This window comes from Gasterosteus aculeatus, chromosome 8 (genome assembly GCF_964276395.1).
Source record: "Gasterosteus aculeatus chromosome 8, fGasAcu3.hap1.1, whole genome shotgun sequence".
NCBI classification, from domain to species: domain Eukaryota; kingdom Metazoa; phylum Chordata; class Actinopteri; order Perciformes; family Gasterosteidae; genus Gasterosteus; species Gasterosteus aculeatus.
Window position 1 is genome coordinate 15,545,673 of NC_135695.1, and position 21,021 is coordinate 15,566,693.

The 21,021-nt window shown below is 43.0% G+C and overlaps 4 protein-coding genes across 9 annotated transcripts; 3 read left to right on the top strand and 1 right to left on the bottom strand.

Moving 5' to 3' along the window:
- The first annotated feature begins 303 nt into the window (after positions 1-303).
- samd13 (sterile alpha motif domain containing 13) lies at positions 304-2,837 on the top strand. 4 transcript variants are annotated; one of them, XM_040184502.2, is made up of 5 exons: positions 304-556; positions 982-1,086; positions 1,599-1,641; positions 1,726-1,837; positions 1,924-2,837. In XM_040184502.2, the coding sequence occupies exons 2-5, from the start codon at positions 1,059-1,061 to the stop codon at positions 2,065-2,067; spliced, it is 327 nt and encodes a 108-aa protein (XP_040040436.1). In that variant the 5' UTR covers positions 304-556; positions 982-1,058; the 3' UTR covers positions 2,068-2,837. The 4 variants fall into 4 exon arrangements, with proteins under 4 accessions (XP_040040436.1, XP_040040437.1, XP_077964485.1 ...); XM_078108359.1 differs by having other exon boundaries at positions 360-469; XM_040184503.2 differs by lacking the exon at positions 982-1,086 and having other exon boundaries at positions 355-556.
- Positions 2,838-2,839: 2 nt separating this feature from the next.
- Positions 2,840-11,924, bottom strand: uox (urate oxidase). The gene is made up of 8 exons (XM_040184470.2): positions 11,817-11,924; positions 5,403-5,615; positions 4,588-4,704; positions 4,350-4,428; positions 3,623-3,809; positions 3,385-3,508; positions 3,187-3,270; positions 2,840-3,111 (listed from the first exon to the last, which is right to left on the bottom strand). The coding sequence occupies exons 1-8, from the start codon at positions 11,886-11,888 to the stop codon at positions 3,037-3,039; spliced, it is 951 nt and encodes a 316-aa protein (XP_040040404.1). The 5' UTR covers positions 11,889-11,924; the 3' UTR covers positions 2,840-3,036.
- Positions 11,925-13,007: 1,083 nt separating this feature from the next.
- Positions 13,008-16,524, top strand: dnase2b (deoxyribonuclease II beta). Its single transcript, XM_040184484.2, has 6 exons — positions 13,008-13,457; positions 13,569-13,743; positions 14,227-14,305; positions 14,620-14,781; positions 15,273-15,470; positions 16,014-16,524. The coding sequence occupies exons 1-6, from the start codon at positions 13,351-13,353 to the stop codon at positions 16,340-16,342; spliced, it is 1,050 nt and encodes a 349-aa protein (XP_040040418.1). The 5' UTR covers positions 13,008-13,350; the 3' UTR covers positions 16,343-16,524.
- A 472-nt stretch (positions 16,525-16,996) lies between these two features.
- Positions 16,997-20,764, top strand: LOC120823963 (deoxyribonuclease-2-alpha). 3 transcript variants are annotated; one of them, XM_040184476.2, is made up of 7 exons: positions 16,997-17,422; positions 18,118-18,215; positions 18,318-18,480; positions 18,567-18,657; positions 18,734-18,892; positions 18,965-19,159; positions 19,336-20,764. In XM_040184476.2, exons 1-7 carry the CDS (start codon positions 17,405-17,407, stop codon positions 19,719-19,721), a joined length of 1,110 nt encoding a protein of 369 aa, XP_040040410.2. In that variant the 5' UTR covers positions 16,997-17,404; the 3' UTR covers positions 19,722-20,764. The 3 variants fall into 3 exon arrangements, with proteins under 3 accessions (XP_040040410.2, XP_077964483.1, XP_077964484.1); XM_078108357.1 differs by having other exon boundaries at positions 18,375-18,480; XM_078108358.1 differs by having other exon boundaries at positions 18,384-18,480.
- Positions 20,765-21,021: the final 257 nt, after the last annotated feature.

Below are 21,021 nucleotides of genomic sequence, written 5' to 3' on the forward strand. Positions count from 1 at the left end.
GGAAATCAGTTTGAGTTCTTCGTAGCTAGTCACACATGCCAGTATGGGATCAATAATCTGAAATGTGTCTGTATTACGTTTGTGGGATATCTTTCACATCATTTAGGAGGCTGACACATTTTTCCCACCCATATTTACTTGTGTTTGCAAGGGGAATATACTTTGCTGTAGCAGATTTTATGTAACAAATGATATGTCACTATAATAAATTCTTTTTATTATAACTGAAATGGTCATTATTAAACGTGATGAAACATGGTGTGTAGTGAAATACTTTTAAACAGGTGCCGGATCGTACTGAACTACGGATGATGGCGTTGAAACGGTCAAAAACTTCACTTCCCATGATTCTCTGCTGTCATGTGGGCGAAGGAAGCTAAACCGATGAAGAGGGCTAGTTGCCTTTACTTGATTAAATCTTGATTCTATCAAATGAATGCCGCCGATTAATCATCCGTAAAACCTCTCGGTGATACTCTTTTTTTAATATATATTCAACGTGCGTGTACAGCTTTGAACTCACTCGCGTTGTCAAGCGGGACTCGGCTAAAATAAGGTAACGTTAAACTGTTAACGTTAAATGACATATTAGCAAACCCCGGCTAACTCTCCCCCGTTAGCTTAATACCAAATACGAAGAGCTTCGTGTTAACGCGTTAGCCGTCGCTGCGCAGCACGAGCCATCTTTTCCTCTAACGTGCCGTCCTGCGTTACTGCTTCTCGTCTTGTCGGCGTGACGTTACGTGACAGTTGAGGCAGTTTAGTGTTGCGCGTAACGTTATTGTGCCATGTTTAAACCCAGCTAATGACGCGAGTTCTGTTTTTTGTTTGTCGGGGTCGTCATTTTGACACACTGCCTCCTCCTCCCTCCCTTTCCTCCCTACTAGCGTTAGCTTTGTTCTGGTCTGTAGGTGATGTTTTGGTTTCACGTTTTAGTGTTTGACTGTGGGAACACCTGTACTTGTTGGATGTTTGTTGCAGTGAAGACACCCCGCGACAGAGACAGAAAGAGAGAGAGACACGACGATGGTGTGCGAGCTGCCGAGAGAAGATATCTGATGAAAAATTACTGCAACGTTACAGATTGTAAGAGACTCACTTTAGCCCGGGATGGCTTTAGCTTGCAGAAAGCATGCTTGTCAGTTACGAAGAAAACCTCAACTCGAGCAGCTTTTTGTACCAAGTTTAAACATTCGTTACATTGCAGCAGTAATCTGTCAGACTAAGCATTGTTTAAACTCATAATATCTAAAAAAAAATTAAAAAACAACAACAAATGAGTGTGTACATTTTCAATAATGACACCAAACACGCCAGTCTAAAAAAAAGTAATGTGTGTAAAATTAAATGAATGTTGCTGAAGGTTTTTTACTCAAAGCAAGGAGGCATGAAAAGAAAGTTATTTTTGTTACAACTTGTGGGGAATGTTGAGACCGTGTTTTACGTTGCTATACGTTATACTGCCCAATTTGTTTCGTTTTATTGTAATTTGACTTGAGTTGTTAATGGTCAATGGACTGGCATTTCTTAGTTTAGTTTATTAGCTTAGACAAAGCTTATTAGCTTATAAAAAGCAAAAAAAAATCTTTCTCTTACAGCTGGCATGGAAGACAAGGCGAATGGCTCCGTTGACACCAAAAGGTATTGTATCCCTTCAGTGTGAGACATTCATCGTGTTTAAACGGCGTGTACGTTGAGACGGATGCATCCCCTGTGATTGCGCAGCCCGGTGGAGAACGGCCAGCTGCCGGACCCCGCCAACTGGGGGGTCGCCGACGTCGTCAACTACTTCAAAGCCACGGGGTTCGAGGAGCAGGCCACCGCTTTTCAGGATCAGGTTGGTGTTCTCCACCCTTCCCCTGCTCGTGACGAAAATCAACCAACACAGCCCAGTCTTGATGCTTCTCTCTTCCGCCCGGCAAGGAAATCGACGGCAAGTCCCTGCTGCTGATGACGCGTAACGACGTCCTGACGGGGCTGTCGATAAAACTGGGCCCCGCACTGAAGATCTACGAGTACCACGTGAAGCCGCTGCAAACTCAACACCTCAAGACCAACGCCTCGTAGCCCCGCAGGCCGTCCCAGCGCCAAACTCAGTGACAATCATTGTGTCAGGAGACCCCCACCCCCCCCCCCAAGGTTAGCTGCCACTTCACTTCACTAAGGCCTCTCTGGCCACAGTGGCACCTTAACAGAATTTGAATGCTGTATGTTTTTAGAAGCGTGGACTGCAAAACAAATAGCAGCTGTTTACCCTTTCCTCCATTCTATTTTTTCTGCTTGAGATACAGTATGTTTTTTCTGTGTGTTTGTTTTTTATTTGAAAGAAAGTACAAATACTGTGCAAGTAGGATTTTTGTGAGTGAGTGAGTGAGTGTGTGTGTGTGATCGTACATGTGTTTGCACGTGTGTACAAAGTGAATTAACCCATGCTGGTTTAAAAAAAAAAAAAGAAAAAGTATTTGTATAAAAGATGATAAACATTTTTCAACTATATATGTTGTACCTGGATATTTTGATACCCGCAGAACATGATTCCCTTCAAATCTGTCCGTATGCTCTGGACAGTGCAGCTGAGTCCATGAAACGTCCTTGGCATGTAACAATGAAGCGTTTTGTTTTCCTTGAAACAAAAACCTCTTTGTTCCTGCACACCTGCATTATTTAGGCGCAAAGCTTAGTGTATATATTCTTATATTCCTACCTGTGGTGCTTTCACAAATGTTGCAAAGACAACTGTATTGAAGTGTGTATGACCAATGTATATTTGCAACATAACACTGGATTTTGAATATCTGAATTTAAGATTTGCAATAAATGGTGCTCTTTTCTCACAATATTAGTTTCATGAATTTATTTTATTTACTTCTACTTTACATCCAAAGCTTACCACATTTAGGAAATCTAGTTGGTTGTATATAAAGGTCATTTTAGTTTCCTGAACTTCCTTTTGGGTTTACGTTTATATTAATTGGCTTATTGAGCTTGACACTTAGATCACATGAGCTGCAGTATTTCATGCATGGGCAGGAGCCTTCACAGCTTGGCTCGCTGTTTCCTGCACACTGTGCCCGTGATGCTGCCTGAAGGGTTATCCAAGGCAAGAAGAACCTTTTTAGGGGAATATGACAGGTCAGTAACAACGTTGACTGAACACGAAAGATTGGTTGTAATGACAGAACTTACTTCATCTTTGTTGGTGATGCCCATTTTCGTCATGTCTATGGTGACGTAATGCACGTTGGGCATGATCACCTCTATTTCATCAACCTAAAGGACAGAATACTTACTGTGTGGCTTAGAGTTGATGTTTTAAGTGTGTGTTGAATTTAATCTTAATTTTCATGCAGCGACTACCTAGAGGTTTGAGAAGTGTGGACTTACCTCAGGAACTCTATCCAGGACCGTAACCTGTGTTTCGTAGAGAGTCTTCTGCACCGAGGGTGAGAACTTTCCAGTATCATACGGGCCGGCAAACTTCTCAATAATCGTTTCCTTCACACACTTCCTGTGAGGACGGTGATGTGGTAATTGTTATTTCACTAAGGCTCTCGTCTCATTCGGTTGGAAAGCGCTGAGACACTCATTCTATTTTGTGACGTTCATTTTAGAATTTAATTACCATGCTGCATCAAAGTCGATATCCAGAGTCTTGTTATAGCGCCACCTCGCATACACAGAGGTGCAGAAACATCTGTCCTTGGCCTCTTGCAGAGTGGTGAAGCGGTCTCGGTGGAAACCCTCAAAACCGGACTGGGTGGTTTTCAGCACAGTCATGTCCTTCAGCCCGCTGTGAACAACGGGGACGCCTGCAGTCCAGAGCGCACAGATATCAGAAACATCTTCACAGTTGCACACTAGTGCAGAAGAGACGCGTGCCACAGTAGACGTGGATTATTTTGCTTGCAAAGTTAATGATGAGTAGTAATCGCAAGGGCTAAACTTCAGCTTAATATCCCTTTGTAACTGGTATTTACACTACGTTCAAACCACAGAGGATTTAATCAATAAGCACAGATTACCGACCCATTCAACACTGGTTAACTAACACCACTCTACAGGCACATGAGCACATAAAACCTCATGTGCAAAAATAAACACCTGAAAACATGCAAATAATTAATATAATATACAAATATCTCAAATATCTGTATGATTAAAACAAGTGTGCGTGTAGCGGTCACATGTTCTCTGCTAGGTCTCAAAACCTACAGAAAGTAAAATCATGGTTTCTACAGAAGCAAAGGAACAAAATCGAAGTCGGAAGTTGAACACCTCTCAGAAGAAAAAACAAACAGACAAGCAAATGCATTTTTTACTGTGTGTGTGGGTTTTTTTTTTGTGCTAACCATTGAGATCCTGTTCAACGTCACAGAAGTGATACGCTTCTGGGCTGCGGATGAATGCATGAACGTGCTGGACCCCATTCTGAACAACAAAACAAATGACAAACAAAAAGAGTGAAAATCGTGCAGATCTTCTGGCATGTCAGGAGAAGAATTTGCTCCAAATGCGCCTTTCCCGTTTTGACCAGAAAAAAATGCAAATGATATAATCCAGGACTGGTCACTGAACTCTGTGTTTTACCTTCTCCAACCGTTTCCATGGAGCCTCCACCATGTGAACTTTGACCTTCAGCACATGGTTGTAATAGGTCAGGAAATGATGACAGATATCCAGGGAAAACCGCTCGATGCTCTTTACCTGAACAGGTGAGTATGACGGAAAGAGCAGAGTGAGACATTGTAAGTAAAACTATCTTAAGACATTCTCGTAGATGAAAGGTAACATGCTGGATGTTCCTAAAACTAAAGTCCTCGCTGAAGCTCAACAGGGTTTGTTAACCCTTAATTTTATTTGATCAGTGTGCGTTTGTGCTGCAGGTTACCAGTGTCACTTAGTGTCAATATGGAGATGTGAAAAGTATCCCAGTTAAACACAGGTTGACAAAACGTTATTAAGCACATAGAAAAGAACCTTTAAAAGGTGCAATAGGTTCTGTGCTTTACATGAACGCTGTTTAATCTACTTTAATCTCGCCTTTCGACGTCTGTGCAGCTGCATGTAGTTGCTAAAAGCTGAGTGAATCCATTTCCTCTTGATTATTCGCAACTTAGTTTCAACAACTCCTCAGTCACACAATGTTCAATTTAACATGATAACATCCTTCTCACTAGAAAACAGATGGGCAAAAAAAAAAGGCTGGCAAAAAACTATGCTTATAACCACAGTTTTATACGATTCCTTAAAACGTAAAACGTTAATCACTCGCAGGGGTCGACATGTCAGGTCTTAAACTCCCTTTTGGTCCAAACTACCCTCCATTACTTCCTACATTGTTGTCAACAGAGTGATCCACGTGGTGTGATCAGTAGATGTGTGTAGCGAGAGAGGCTGGCTACCCCCTTGATCTTGGCCAGGGCGTGGACGGTGTTCTTGATGGTGTCGGTGGGGATGATGTCCGAGTTGTCTCCAGTTATGTAATCCTTGCGCGAGTTGAGTGTGAGCTCCACGTCGGCTTTCAGCTCGATGATGTAGTGCTGGCCGGCCTTCCTCCTGATGACCAGCACCTTCACTGTGTTCTTGCCGTAGCCCGTTCGCACAAACTCCACGTTCTGCGCACACAAAGGAACGCATAATGTTACTGACAGTTGTTTTTCACGACCAGTGTATTTTTAAGTTGGAGGTTTAAACTCTGCTTTGACTGATTTTGATGTATGTATTGCATTTGTTACGACCCCCTGGATGGTCTAGGGGTGAGGGGACCATAAACATATGGGCAGAACCTGGTCGGTTGTAAAAGGGTAGTATTTATTGGCAACCAGAGGTAAACAGACACGTAACAACAAACAAAAAGAGGGTGGATGAGGGTGCTGTGAAAAGACAAACTAAGTAAAATAAAAGATCCCCAAAAGGAGGACTATGCCCGAATATACGTTTAAACAAACAGTAGGCGCTTACCAGAAAAAAACACAAAGAGCACAGCACCCACTACACCTATGAAGCTAACAGACACAGAACTACGTGTGGTGAAATCAGTACAGACTCTGGCCCTAACTCACCCCCTTTTGTCAGCTCCGTGCTGGCAAAAACACACAGAACCAAAACACAGTACTCTACCCAGTTGCACTCAATTACAAACACAGAAGGCACACAAGTCAACTGGCCAGGACAAGCCGCCTAGAGCCACTGGTGGGCTCTGCTTAAGAGCTGGAGGTAAGGCTGCGATGGTGACGTGCCATTGGGCGCGCTGGGACACGGTGGACCAATGGTTGGAGCTGGAGTGAACCTGTGGGGCTCCACCGAAACCAGTAAGTAGGCGGGGCTTCAGTCCACAGGGCCGCACAGCCTACTTGGTACAGACAAGACAAGAAATACAGACCACGGTGACAGCCGTAACACACACCCCCCCCCCCCAATAAACTCAAACTCCCCAGTTTGACAGTTTAGACTCAAACACATTGCTGCTGTATTAGGTGTGCAGTCTAGATAAGGCATTTGCAATAATGTTCTCTGAACCTTTCTTGTGCCGTATCTCCAGGTTGTATTCTTGTGCCATTAAGGCCCACCTCATGAGTCTCTGGTTATGGTTGTACATACGGGCCAAGAACACGAGTGGGTTGTGGTCCGTGTAAACCACCACCGGCAGAGAGCTGGAACCCACATAGACTTCAAAATGCTGTAAGGCCAACAACAAAGCAAGGGTCTCTTTTTCGATGGTCGAATAGTTAAGCTGATGGCGGTTATACTTCTTTGAGAAGTAACATACAGGATGGTCTATACCCTCTACATCTTCCTGCAGAAGCACGGCACCAGCTCCCACAGCGCTGGCGTCCACCTCTAGCTTAAAAGGCTTTGAAAACTCGGGGGCCGCCAGGACGGGAGCGTGGCAGAGGAGGGACTTAGCACTATCGAACGCGACTTGACACTCTGGGGTCCACACAAAGTCGACTTTAGGGCTAACCCTAACCCCCTAACCCGGGTCAACGGTTCGACCACAGACGAGAAGTTCCTACAAAAAGCTCTGTAGTAACCAGCCAGACCGAGAAACGAGCGCAACGCTTTACGAGTGGCTGGAACTGGACTTGAAGAAATAGCTTCTACTTTTGCCTCCACTGGACGAACTTGACCTTGGCCAACTTGACGTCCTAGATAGGTCAAAGTGGCCTTCCCGAACTCACATTTAGCGAGGTTAATGGTAAGGTTTGCGTGGGCAAGGCGAGAAAACACTTCCGAGAGGGTGAGCATGTGACTCTCCCAGGTATTGGAGTAGATAATGAGATCATCCATATAGGCATTACAGTTTCTAACACCGGCTAGCACGGTGTTTATTAATCTCTGGAAGGTAGCGGGAGCGTTGCACATCCCAAAGGCCATCACAGTGTACTGTAAAAAGTCATCTGGAGTCACAAAGGCTGAGATCTCAGATGCACGCTCAGTAAGGGGGACTTGCCAGTATCCTTTTAAGAGATCTAGTTTGCTCACAAACACGGCTGTACCGAGGGCATCAACGCAATCTTCCATCCGCGGCAAGGGATACGAATCACGCACAGTGACTGCATTAACTTTTCTAAAGTCTGTGATAAATCTCGGTGAACCATCAGACTTCTTTTCCACAAGACATGGAGAACTCCATGGACTGGAACTAGGCTTGGCAAGGCCATGCTGAAGGAGGTACTCTACCTCACCTTTCATTACATTTGCACGGTACGGATGCTGCTTAATGGGACGCGGGTAATTAACTCTATCACGTCCTGCCTTTGGGCATGGGACAGATGTGGTAAGCAGGTAGGTAATGCCTCAACCGCCTCCGAGTTAGTGAGACGGGAACCTGGATAGACGGGACAACGCGGCCGTACATCGTCGACGTCTGGTAAAGGCATAGGGTCAGACACAGTTAAAGCTACCACTCCAAGCTGAGGTTTCCCAATTACGGAGTGCGGTCTGCACCCCCTAGCAGTAACCTCGGAGTCTGGGCCCTTATTCCTGGCATGATAAAGTTTTAGCATGTTGATGTGGCACACACGTGTTTTCCTACGCCGATCAGGGGTGCTTAGCACATAGTCAGTGTCACTGAGCCTTTCGTGAACCTCATATGGCCCTGAGAACTTGGCGGACAACGTGGTACCTGGTACTGGCAGTAGTGCCAAGACCTTGTCTCCAACACTGAAGGTACGTTCCACAGCGGAACGATCGTAATTCCGTTTCATAGCGGTTTGTGCGGTAGTCAACATGTGCTTAGCGAGGGCATTAGCTCTGTGCAGTCGCTCACGGAACTGACTAACATAATCTAGCACGTTTTGTGCCGGAACGCCTTGCAACGACAGAACCTGGTCATGCAATGTCTGCAGAGGACCACGGAGAGTATGTCCAAACACCAGCTGGGCAGGGCTGAATCCTAGTGATTCCTGTACAGCGTCGCGAGCAGCGAACAAAACGAACGGAGTGCTCTCATCCCAGTCAGTGCCATTGTCATGGCAATGTTTCTTAAGCATAGACTTTAACGTCTGGTGCCACCGTTCTAGTGCACCCTGTGACTCAGGATGGTATGCAGACGAAACAACATGGCGTACATTGAGCGTCCCTAGTATGTGTTTAAACAGCCTGGACTGGAAATTAGAGCCTTGGTCCGACTGTACTACACGGGGTAAACCGAAAGTGGAAAAGAATTTAGTTAGCGCCCTAACTATGCTCTTTGCAGTGATGTTACGGAGTGGGACAGCCTCCGGGAAGCGAGTAGCGGCACACATCATCGTGAACAGGTATTGGTTGCCGTTCTTAGTGCGTGGCAAAGGACCTACGCAGTCGATAATCACTCTGCCAAAAGGTGCTTCAATCACAGGTATGGATGTAGAGGGACAGGGGAAACTTTTTGGTTAGGCTTCCCAGTCATCTGACATACATGACAACTACGGCAAAACGTAGCTGTATCGGTCTTCAACCCAGGCCAGAAGAAATGTCTTCACACTTCCAAAGTTGGAGTAACTTTACCCCCGGCTATGTCATTTCCCAGGAGCAGCACAATACCCTGTATGGGAAGTTCATCACACACTGCTACTGGAAAAAACCCACTGACGAGATCAGACTGGATGTGTACCTTATGCACAGGCCGAGGCACATATCCCATTTCAATGCCCCTTAAGACGGACGCGAATCCACAAGCGGATTCAGCTGAAAAGGGTAACGCAGAAGCCAACACCACTGATTGGGAACAGGCGGTGTCTCGTAGCACTTTACCAGACTGCTGGTCTGCTGGCAATCCTGTCAGTGAAATAAGGGCTTTGAATACAAATGGGCGAAAACAGGCGTCAACCTCACTTTGGTTGTCACAATTTAGTTTAGGGCTTTGCGAATCGTTAAATAACCCGACACCTTTAGGCTGATGCACACGCGATGACAGCTGGTCTTTGCGTTTCAAAGTCATACAATCAGCAATAACATGTCCACTCTTATGACAATAGAAACAACGGCGCTCTTCTTCCTTCCCACTGGGGTGAATTAGCATGTACTCATCCGCTAACGTAGCTGCAGCAGATAACGTTAACACTTTTTGTTCATTTAAGTACATCACTATGCGTTCTGGTAGACCGCGTTTAAGCTCCTCTACTAAGCAGAGTTCCCTAAGTGCACTGAACCCAGCTACACTAGATGACGCAAGCCACCGGTCAAAGAGTATGGTTTTCTCTCGGGCAAACTCTGTAACTTTGCGTTACTGGTTTTTTATGTGACCGGAACTTTTGTCGGTAAGCTTCGGGCACAAGCTCATAAATTCGCAAGATTGCGGATTTAACTGTCTCATAGTCTGTACTATCCTCTACAGAAAGGGAAGCGATAGCCTCCTGTGCTTTGCCTTGTAGCTTGCACTGCAACAATAAAGACCAGACCTCAGGCGGCCATTTTAATGCCAAGGCTATTCACTCAAAAACTTGAAAGTACGAGTCCACTTCAGCTTCTCGGAAGAAAGGTACTAAAGCAATATTTTTGCAAACACCAAACCCTGGACTTACCGAGTCCAATTTGGATGAGTGGGGGAGAGAAACTGTACCAGCAGAACCCACGGCCCCACCAGCCATGGCTGCGTTGGCGCTCTCGAGCTCTAGCGTCCGCAGTCGCACCGCCTGGTCAGCCTCAATCTCCATTCGCCGTACTTAGAGTTGGAAACGCATCTGGCGTTCCCTGTCTTGTGCGTCATACTGGAGGCGGGCAAGGCGAACCTTTAGCCGCGCTCCTCCTAGCGAGTGAGCACTGCTGTCAGAGGAAGGATCAAACCGGGGCAGGGTGAGAGGAGTCGCAGGCCTCTCACCTGCTCTGTCGGTATCAGATACATCTGTAGCAAGGTCAGGGGTAGGCGTGACCTCCCCTTTGGCAGCTGAACCAGCAACCGGGAACATGAGCTCTTTCTCTGGCAGCTCTGGCACTACAATTATCCCCCTCTCGACTAATGCTAACGATAGCATAGGTGTCAACACCCTTTTAAGGATAGTTTTGGGAACCGAGATGCCAAAGTGGGCTGCTAACTGAAGCAAATCATCTTTCTGACACACATCAAACTGCTCCACGGAGGGCTGGCTTAGGAAAGCTTCAAGGTCAAACCGGGCAGCGGCCATGAGTCCCTCACTCAGGCAAGCTGCACCTCGTTACAGTACTCCGCTCCGGCTAGTCACACAAATCGACTACGCGACCAATCTCTGCCAATTGGGATTCCTCTAGAAAGGTATCCCGGACGAGCCCCCATATATGTTACGACCCCCTGGATGGTCTAGGGGTGAGGGGACCATAAACATATGGGCAGAACCTGGTCGGTTGTAAAAGGGTAGTATTTATTGGCAACCAGAGGTAAACAGGCACGTAACAACAAACAAAAAGAGGGTGGATGAGGGTGCTGTGAAAAGACAAACTAAGTAAAATAAAAGATCCCCAAAAGGAGGACTATGCCCGAATATACGTTTAAACAAACAGTAGGCGCTTACCAGAAAAAAACACAAAGAGCACAGCACCCACTACACCTATGAAGCTAACAAACACAGAACTACGTGTGGTGAAATCAGTACAGACTCTGGCCCTAACTCACCCCCTTTTGTCAGCTCCGTGCTGGCAAAAACACACAGAACCAAAACACAGTACTCTACCCAGTTGCACTCAATTACAAACACAGAAGGCACACAAGTCAACTGGCCAGGACAAGCCGCCTAGAGCCACTGGTGGGCTCTGCTTAAGAGCTGGAGGTAAGGCTGCGATGGTGACGTGCCATTGGGCGCGCTGGGACACGGTGGACCAATGGTTGGAGCTGGAGTGAACCTGTGGGGCTCCACCGAAACCAGTAAGTAGGCGGGGCTTCAGTCCACAGGGCCGCACAGCCTACTTGGTACAGACAAGACAAGACAAGAAATACAGACCACGGTGACAGCCGTAACACATTCTGTTGCACCTTTAACAGATGAATGTGTTTAACCGTAACAGTTTCATGATTTTTGAGTGTGTGTTAACATTAAGCTCACAGGATGTTTCTAAAATATATTTTAAAAATCTGTAGATGTGCATCAATGAAGACATTTAATTAATTTTCATGCAAACATGTATTGTTTGAAATAAGAGGATTTGTGAGGAACACAACATTGAAAATAAAAAAAACATTCTGCATTGACCCGTGATGAATGATTAAGACATCGTTATTTGTCTTTGTGAGACAACACTGGTTGGGTGGATTGTCCCAATGGTCGTCGACCTCTGACAATGAGAAACGTCATGGTTGAGGTGTTTAAATGACATCTGGAAAATTAAAGAAAACTGTTATGTATAAAACAATAAATAGTTACCTGGTCTGAAGCCGCTGCCATGATATATTTCTTTCCTTGACCTTCTGTCTCTGCGCTCAGCTTCTCCAGCATAAAACGTCTCTCCCGAGGGAGGAGGATTTTTTTAGAGGGTGGTGCTATTGGAGATCTCGTTGGGTGAAGTTTAACCCATTTTATAACCTGTATGAATACTCTTTAGGCATGTAGATGAACAGAGAAATTCCCACTCTTCAATAAAAGCACATGGTGAGAGAACCCAATGTACACGTCTGAGAAACAAATAAATACAGATATTTTTTGTTTTATATTGACCCACCTGTTGACTCACTGAACCCTTTAGGTTACATTTTTAGACAGAGTGGCTCAAACACCCTGCATGGATCATGATCCTGTTTCTTACATGAGATCTGTCCATGATATGTTAATAAATAAAGTGTAAATATGATTTAACCACTACTCAAGAAAGTTATATATTCACACAGGATAGAGTTGTTTTGATGCCATGCTCTGAATATTATTGAATGGCTTATTTTAGTTTTTTGTTGTTTTTCTTCATGATTTTCTACATTTTTTTTACTCTCAATATACAACATTTACTTGTGACCACGGCTTAAATTGTGTGAGTAATGTCTGAATCCTATTAACAATATGCTTCTATGTTCTGGTATGAACTCACTGTGTGCTGGTAAAGAAGTGAAAAACACATTTTAAAACATAGATAATACTGGTAGTTATATTTATTATTTCCTTTTACGTGCTCTGGACATGCAGCCGCAAGCAAGTTTCTAGAGGGGAAGCAGCCGTGTGTCCTCATTTTTTTTGTATTCTTTTGACCCTTCAAAAGCACAAGACATATTTTAGGATGACTGGATTTTATTCCAATACATTCATGAATGAACACTGACTTCATCCTACCTTAACATGTTTTTAATGTTTTGTCTCTGAATGATCTTCATGTCAATAATTTGATTGTTGACTGACATGTTTTACCATTCACGGGGGTTTTTATATTTTGGAAGTAATGTAGATGTACAGATGAACTGCACAACTTTTAAAGTTGTATTAACATGCTTGATTAAACCTGTCTCAAGTGATTCCTCTGACAAAAACTAGAACGCATGAAGTTAAATGAAAGTGTGTTACTTCAGTTTTCTCTTCTAAGGTGAAAGTGTCCTTTGATCAGGTGGTTTCCATCTCTAATAAAAGATGTCCGGTTGCACTGGGAAGCTGCCAGGTGAGAACACAGAACATACTTAGACTGAGGAGGTAACAAGGTGGGAAAACTGTCGCTGAACAAGAAGACGTTCGGTGAGGAGACTTGGGGTGGTTACACAGATTAAAGCCTCCAAACATTTAGTTTATTATCGCTCCAATAAGTTCTCATTTTTTCCTTGAACATCCCCCTTCATGTGATTACATTTTAGGACTTCCTGTTTTGCCTTTACATACAGCAGTGCTTTTCACTTTCACTAGTTACTCAACCATGGAGCACTCAAGCAAACGCGAGTTCTCAAATTCCCTTTTTTGGTGACATTGCCTGTCGGAGTCGTTCAGTATGGCTGCACACAGTTTATGCTTCCAGATTATTATCATGTTTTTGTGTTGTCGAGTGTGTACTACTTTCATTTCCTGTAAGAATGAAGCTGGCGAGCCTGTTGATTGGTGAGTTGATTTGATACATTGCACAAAAGATTTTAGTTATGGCGCTTGAAATGTCCCGCGACCTTTTTTGTAAAATAAAAAAAATAATATTTCATTTTCCTTCTACTGCAGGTTTATCATCTACAAACTGCCCAGGTATAAGATTGGTGAGATCGGCAGTGGGCTGGACTACATGTACCTGGACTCCTCAGTGGGGACCTGGCAGCTCAGCAAATTCACGGTTAACTCCAGTCAAGGAGCCATAGGGAACACATTGAACCAGCTGTACATGGGAAAGGCCTACAAGGTGAACTAGTGTTCCAGCTTGTCAGGTGGTTTATATTCAATAATAACAGGGCCCGTAAGGTGCTGTGTAGACAGTCTTTCGTTTTATTTGGGGAACTGAAGCTGGATACGGAACAACTTCCCCAGCTGAATGGAAGCAAATAACAAAGTCCTCCAACGTGCCGATCATCCTCCTGCAATTGTGCATTACAGTATTTGGACATCAGAAAGGTTATCAAGACAAGTAAGAAGTTCCCGGGCTTTATGCTTAGCCTACGTAACTATTGCTGCCTGGACTGTGGCTCCATATTGACTGAGCTACGACAAGCTAACTCTGCTGGCGGTCGCTTTACATTTACTCTGCACATGTACAGAAAGACTTTTGACAAGAAAGCAAATTAGGTTTTACAAACTATTCCTTTATACAACATAACTGGAAACAAATCACCCCCCCAAATGCATTCCATTCCATATGTTGTGTACATTAAACACGTGTTTCCCTCAGTCCAACAGTTCAGTGTATGCACTCTACAACGATGGACCACCAATCCTGGATTACATAAAAGGATACGGACACACTAAAGGTACGGCCCTTAAAATAAGGGTTTTCATTGATTGATTCTAGACTACGTGACAAGATAACGCTCTGTGCCTTTTGGACCTGTGCATGATAATGACACTATATTGTTTTTCAAGCTTTGCAATTCTATGATTTTGTGGGAACCCCCCCTCAAAACGGATCGATATGTTTGTTCTGGTGTCAGTAGGAGGAAACGGGCAAAGAGCAAACAGCTGATAACCGCCGTTGACTCTGGATTAATGACTGCTGTGACATGACTTTGATGTTTGCCATGTTACTTGGTGTGTGCATTAAGCGTTGTTTGTCTGCGTCTTGCAGGGGTACTGCTCTTTGACCGTTCTCAAGGTTTCTGGCTTTCGCACAGCATTCCCCATTTCCCGTCATTCCCCGAGAGAGGCTACCTTTACCCCTCCTCCGGAGAAGTCAATGGGCAGACTGCCCTCTGCGTGACCTACCCCTATGATCAGTTCCTCCGCATAGGTTAGTGAGTGCTTATCTCGCAACCTCCAACACATATACAGATGTAACTCTTGATGTACACTGAGATCTTGAATTGAAAAAAAAAAATTAGAATAAAGAAGGAAAAGTTGAAAGTTGAAGTAATTCTCATTGACAAAATTAACTTTAGAAATAATAAAGATCCGAGAGGGTTGATTTTGGGGAGCTCAGTACATTTTTGAATTATCAATGGAAAGTCAACAACGCATTTAAATAAACAAATAAAAAGAGAGAAGGTTTTCTGGTTGTGTTCTCATTGGAACAAACTGAATCTAAGTGGCTATTGGTATAATATTGCATGGCGTCAACACAATCATTTAGTTCAAGGTGGGATGTAAGTTTTTTTTTTTCATTCATTCTTTCTGGCTTTTAGAAATATTGTCAATTTTGATGCCGAAGCTTTCCATAGTGCACCCTTTAGTTTTCTAATCTACACCACGCCTCTTCTTTGTTGCACTCACTTCCCTCTCCAGAGAAGCAGATGGTGTACCTGTACCCACGGTTCTATAACTGCTCCGTCCCTGCTGCCTTCATGGCCGACCTGCCGCAGTTGGCCAAGTTATGCGAGGGCTCCAAACCACCTCTGGCCTCAGATAAGAGAGTGGAGCAGCTTCTCTCACTGCAAGGGGACAAGTTTGTCTATTTCGTCAAATCTGAACACTTTGTGGATGGTAAGATTTTCCATGCATACTGTTGGTCATTTGTTCTGCTGTGCAGAGGAAAGAGTTTTTACGATAGATGTATTAGATAGATGCAAAAAAAAACTAATTAGCAAGAACACTTTTTCTGCAACTGTGTTTTTTGCAGACTCATTATCAGGTGCAGACACACTATCACAGAGGCGTAGGAACACACCACACCCGAGGCTTTCCAAAGTACTCTTTGCATGTTGTTGGCCTGTGAACCTCTAGAATGAATCATGACCTACTTGTGACCCTCATCCCATTTTATGGCGTCAATCTTGTAATCTTTGAACCCCCAGCATAAAACATTGTAGCTCATACAGAATATGAATTTAAGGGCTCCTTACTGCATACTCACACTTTGCAGAACATTAGATTTTAGTAATAAAAATTATTTCTAGTTTTGTCCAAAAAGTTTGCATTTGTGTTTCATAGATATACTGCAGTCCCTATAATCATCTATCTATCTATTACCATACCTACATTTTTCTATTTACCATTTTTCATCTTAATCTTAACCCCCCCACGCAGACATCTACACAGGCTGGGTCGCCCAGGCTCTGGATGCCGACCTGCTGGTAGAATCCTGGCAGAGACAAGGCCACAAGCTTCCCTCCAACTGCTCCCTGCCCAAACACACCATGAACATCAAGAGGATTCAGATCCCCGGATCGTTCCCGTTCCAGTCCTACAATGACCACTCAAAGTGGTGCGTGTCTTACGAGGACCAGGTCACCTGCCTGGGGGATCTGAACAGGGCAAAGGCCCAAATGTGGCGTGGTGGGGGCTTGGTCTGCACCTTCAACCCCGTAATTTACAAGGCGTTCAGACAGGTTGTGGACCGGTACGTTGGCTGTTGAACGAGAGAGAAAGATGATGAAATGATGATGAAAGATGAAACCATGATTGGACTGAAGTAATGGCTCTTGGTATGTGTATAACATGTATGTGCATGTGAGGTATAGCAACGGGTTTGATAATCTGCTGAAAAAGGTAAAGAGGCTCTATGAATAAAATAATGAATTAATTCATATACAAAAAAGTGAGTCATCACTGTCACAAATTGAAATGTAATTGATCAAGTACAATGGCGGCCTGAGGAAGTGAGTTAAATCTGTGTGGGGAAAGAGCATTCGCCTGCAATGAAATCCTCCTTCCAACCTTTGGGTTTCCACGAATAGGTACTTTAACCCCAAAGATTCTTCAATGGACTGTGCCCAGTAGCAAGCTTCATATCAGACTGAAGTTGTAGATACACAGGAGTGTGTCAATATAAATGTCAATGGGTCATTACTCTGTAAAAAGCAGTTGCTTCCTTTTCCTCGTCATCTTTAACTACCACGTGTGTAGCTATTGGAGGTTTATGTTAGACACTTGGATTGCATCGTCCATCATTATGTCTGTGTAGCTGCTACCATGTCAGGAAGATGTACTTAGTGAATAACATTACTGTTTTGGGTAAACAGTGTCTCCTTGTGGTCAGACTTATTTTAAGGATTTTCTAGAACCGTGTCACATTCTTAGGACTAAAAAAGACATTGGCCTTATTCTGCGAAACGGAAAATAGAGCAAGTTTACAGGTAACAACGGCCATTGAGAAATCAAAGCCTGTAAAATGCAGGCCGCCGTGTGGCTGATTGTCTGTGGGCTCCTGCTGCAGCAGAAACCTGTTCTTCAAGTTTCCCTTGAACAACAAGTTTAGTTTTTAGCACTGTACTTTTTACTTTTTGTGGTTAGCCCCCGGCTTATGAGAACATCCGGGTTCTGGTGTGACACAACGTAAGTTAGTGACCTAGGTGGTGTTTGAAGAAGGAACAAGGAAGCAAATGAAAATGAGAGACATTGGTTTTTAGCTCTGTCTTACAGTGAGATTTCACGAACGCAGCTTCGCAAAACAGATGCCCAGTTGACTGTGAAGATAAATGACGATGGCTAGATACGTAAGTATTCAAATGAATTCGTAGTTTCAGATTTTTTAAGAAATTAAATTGGATTAAATCAAAGAACTACTGTATTTATATTTTGTTACAGTAAAAATATGTTTTCTCAGATTCCAATCTTCACTCTTGTTTTGACCTAATAGTTAATACTATATAGTTAATACTATATACTAATGCTGATATAAAAATGAAACCTGTTGTGTTGCACTGATGATAATGATAATAATGATAATGATTAGTAGGTCCAGGAAGTTCATTTATAGAAAAGCAGAACTCTTTTAGCCCTCTGATTACTCATCAACGTCCTTCCAAAACAACACAGGAAATACTTGTGAGTCTTGAAACAAATTGTAATACAGCGTTTCCTATTCCCATATTGATAATTACAGTTACAATTATCCCTTCAAAAGTTCAGTTATACAGATGTATCCTAAATCTCCACTACTATCATTAAAACATCGAATGATTACTTTTATTTGTAGTCTGCGTTCAGAAATTTGTGTAATTCATGCCAGTAGGCTTTAAGGTTGTTCCGTGGACTTTGGGTTGTCGAAACTCCTTACTGCCAATATGACGTTTATCTGTCAAAGTTTGGTAATTGTCTGAGTGTCTAAAAAGTAAAAAGAGTTTTATCAACTACAGATTGATCAGCAAAACAAGACTGCTGTCCTTATTGTTGTTATGTTTTGTTTCAGCGAACGATGTTGGAATTACTCCTCAGTGTCGGGATCCTTTTTAAAGGGTGTGATTCCGATGTGAAGTGCAGGAACGATGACGGAAATGAGGTGGACTGGTTGGTGGAAATTTTAAATTATTCATATGATATCTTTTCACCCGGCCAATTATCAGTGTCAGCTGAGTATGTGATAGAATATATTTATCTCTGTATCGTTAGGTATATTTTATACAAATTGCCCAAAGTGAAGAGTAACGGTTTGTGCTATCTGTACATGGATGAGAGCACCAACGGATGGCAAGTCAGCAAAAAACAAATCAGCAGTACATCTGGTGCTCTGGCAAACACCCTGAAACCTCTGCTTGACTTCTACGACAGAAAGGTGATGTATTAAAGGACACGTGTCTCTCTTCCTCAACACAGATTTTAATCTGCACACTGATTCAATTTGCTGTTGTTTTGTTGTAGACTGAAGGTTTTGGATACATGCTCTATAATGATCAACCTCCAGATCCTCCAGGTCCAAAAAGTGTCTCTGCATCATATGGCCACAGTAAAGGTAGGTGCAGACATTTTCCACTTTTTTAAGTATAACATTGTGTTACAAACCTGTGCTTCTGTTTTACTTCCTAAAGGAGTCGTGATGTTGGACAGACGAACAGGAGTTTGGCTCTCACACAGTACGCCAAGATTTCCAAAATATCGCAATAAAAACTTCTGGCCAGATAGTGGAAGCGTGAATGGTCAAACTTTTATGTGTGTGACTTACTCCTACAATACATTCAAGGACATAGGTAGGTGAATGCTGGTTACATTCATGAAAGTTATTTTACCATCAAACAAAACGACTTGATTTTGATTCTCAGGATTGCAGCTGAAGTACATCCATCCTTATCCATATGATTCTGACATCCCAACAACCTTCCCCAATGAGCTGCGATGTGTTGAACAGCGAAATCAATGCTTCCCAAAGAAGGAACCGTGGTTTCGTGTGCAGGCGCTGACTTCATGGAACGGACGCAAATTCACCAGCTTTGCAAAATACACACGTTTTGGGGACGGTGAGTGGTCTCAATAAACCAATCAAGTGTTAGAATTTCACATTTGATTTATAATAAGCCCAAAGCTTTTTTTTAACAAAACAAAATTAGGGCTACCTTTGCATTTCTCTATTCTATATGGAATTCTTTTTTAATTAACAGTTATTTTGTTTTGCTTGTCTTCAAAACCTTTGTAGATCTTTACTCTGGACTCATTGTGAACTCTTTGAAGAATAATCTGTATGTCAAGAGTTGGGGGAAAATGCGTACGGCCGGTCCTCTGCCTTCTAACTGCAGCTCCAGCATCCCACATATTGTGTACAATGTGGAGACCATAAAGATCCCAAAGCCGAAGAAATCCTTTAACAATACATTAGATCATTCCAAGTGGTGCGTGACTCCTGATGGTGACTGGACCTGCATAGCCGATACGAACAGGGAACAGAGTCAGATGAAGAGAGGTGGAGGAGCAATATGCATTGAAAAACGTACGGCTGCAAACACTTTCAGTTCCATGGTAGATTCGTATGAACAATGTGAACCTGCACCACGACGTCTTCGTGCTCAAACTAGAGAGCTTTAAAGTAACGACCCTTTATGTTAATGTAAGGAAAGGCGTGTCTACACAACCAGACCAAGAACCAAAACTGCAGCCCGGCATTAATTGCCATGAACCCTTACGTACCCAGACTTAAACCTACCGTGAGCTTTACATTATAGTTGTTAAATACACCATGTTCAGTGTAAGTGAATTTATTTTTTATTATACCATGAACTTTCATGCAATCAGAAAGGTTATCACTGCAGATGAAATTAATTGTAATAAATTATATGTTTATTAAATTGAATTAAAAATATTATGTTTTGTTCTTTCCTTTTCATAGCGGATTAGCTTGTCAGACTTGCACAGATTTGACTTGGGGCCCCTTGAGCAAAATATGTGGCTGGTCCTCTAAGACCCCTCATAAACTATTAAGTAAGGTCTCTCTCAATGGCCCTAACTGGCTCCACATTTAGGAATATGAAGCACAACTTTAGAATAAAGATTTTTTTAATTTTCCAAAATAAGTTTACTCACAGCAACCCGAAACATTTTTAGGTGACTGAATCTCTAATGCTGAAGGTGTGTTCTGTTTTTTGAATTGTTCTCACTTGAAACGCGAGAAAATGAACAACACTCAAAAAAGTCCCTTGACATTTGAGAGTTATGTTGAAGGACACTTGGGTTCGTATGGCTGTATCGTGGTTGCAGGATACAATTGGGAGGCATGTTAATGTTGTAATGTATGCTGGTTTGACCAGCAGAGAGACAAAGAGCACAAATGGGATCTGCAGTTTTTAGTCTACTTGTGATTTTGGATGCTTCATTTAAAATGTTGTGAAAAGTGAGAAAAGACTTTTTCTAAAAGGGGCAATTCTACTTAAATGCTGATGATCATACTTGTAAATAAATACACTGGGTGTGTTGCACTTTGGTGTTGATTATTGAGGAAGTTGCCCAGTGACACCACACCTTCCTGTTCACACTACCACCCCACCCCACCATACTTTTAAATTCTGGGTCCCACTCTTAAAAGCATATATGTCAACATTTTAAAATGTCCTAAATAAATACTTGGAAAGACGTTGTGTTGTGTAACATCGACTTTTTTTGCACGACAACCAAAAAACACTTACAGTGAGCATTTACCACTTAAAGAGACAGATATTTCTCTCAGGAGTTGGTATGTTGAGTGTGAATATGTGACTTCATCTGACAGATGCAAACCTACAAATTCATTTAGTTAGTCATGTAAACAAGCACATGTTTGCCAACACTGCGGCCATAGTAATCCATAATATAAATACTCTGTCAATGATGTGTTTGCAAATGATTTCATATA

Bases quoted from the DNA above. Each gene is read 5' to 3' on its own strand.
- dnase2b (XM_040184484.2), top strand. From the start codon at position 13,351: ATGGCTGCACACAGTTTATGCTTCCAGATTATTATCATGTTTTTGTGT. The intron at 13,458-13,568 runs GTGAGTTGATTT...CTTCTACTGCAG, and splicing joins GCTGGCGAGCCTGTTGATTG to GTTTATCATCTACAAACTGC. The intron at 14,306-14,619 runs GTACGGCCCTTA...TGCGTCTTGCAG, and splicing joins AGGATACGGACACACTAAAG to GGGTACTGCTCTTTGACCGT.
- LOC120823963 (XM_040184476.2), top strand. The intron at 18,216-18,317 runs GTTGGTGGAAAT...CTGTATCGTTAG, and splicing joins GACGGAAATGAGGTGGACTG to GTATATTTTATACAAATTGC. The intron at 18,481-18,566 runs GTGATGTATTAA...GTTTTGTTGTAG, and splicing joins TTGACTTCTACGACAGAAAG to ACTGAAGGTTTTGGATACAT.
- samd13 (XM_040184501.2), top strand. From the start codon at position 915: ATGTTTTGGTTTCACGTTTTAGTGTTTGACTGTGGGAACACCTGTACT. The intron at 1,087-1,598 runs GTAAGAGACTCA...TTTCTCTTACAG, and splicing joins TTACTGCAACGTTACAGATT to CTGGCATGGAAGACAAGGCG. The intron at 1,642-1,725 runs GTATTGTATCCC...GTGATTGCGCAG, and splicing joins GGCTCCGTTGACACCAAAAG to CCCGGTGGAGAACGGCCAGC.
- uox (XM_040184470.2), bottom strand. From the start codon at position 11,888: ATGCTGGAGAAGCTGAGCGCAGAGACAGAAGGTCAAGGAAAGAAATAT. The intron at 3,509-3,622 runs GTAATTAAATTC...CCGTCCTCACAG, and splicing joins ATCGACTTTGATGCAGCATG to GAAGTGTGTGAAGGAAACGA. The intron at 3,271-3,384 runs GTAAGTCCACAC...TCTGTCCTTTAG, and splicing joins TCCTGGATAGAGTTCCTGAG to GTTGATGAAATAGAGGTGAT.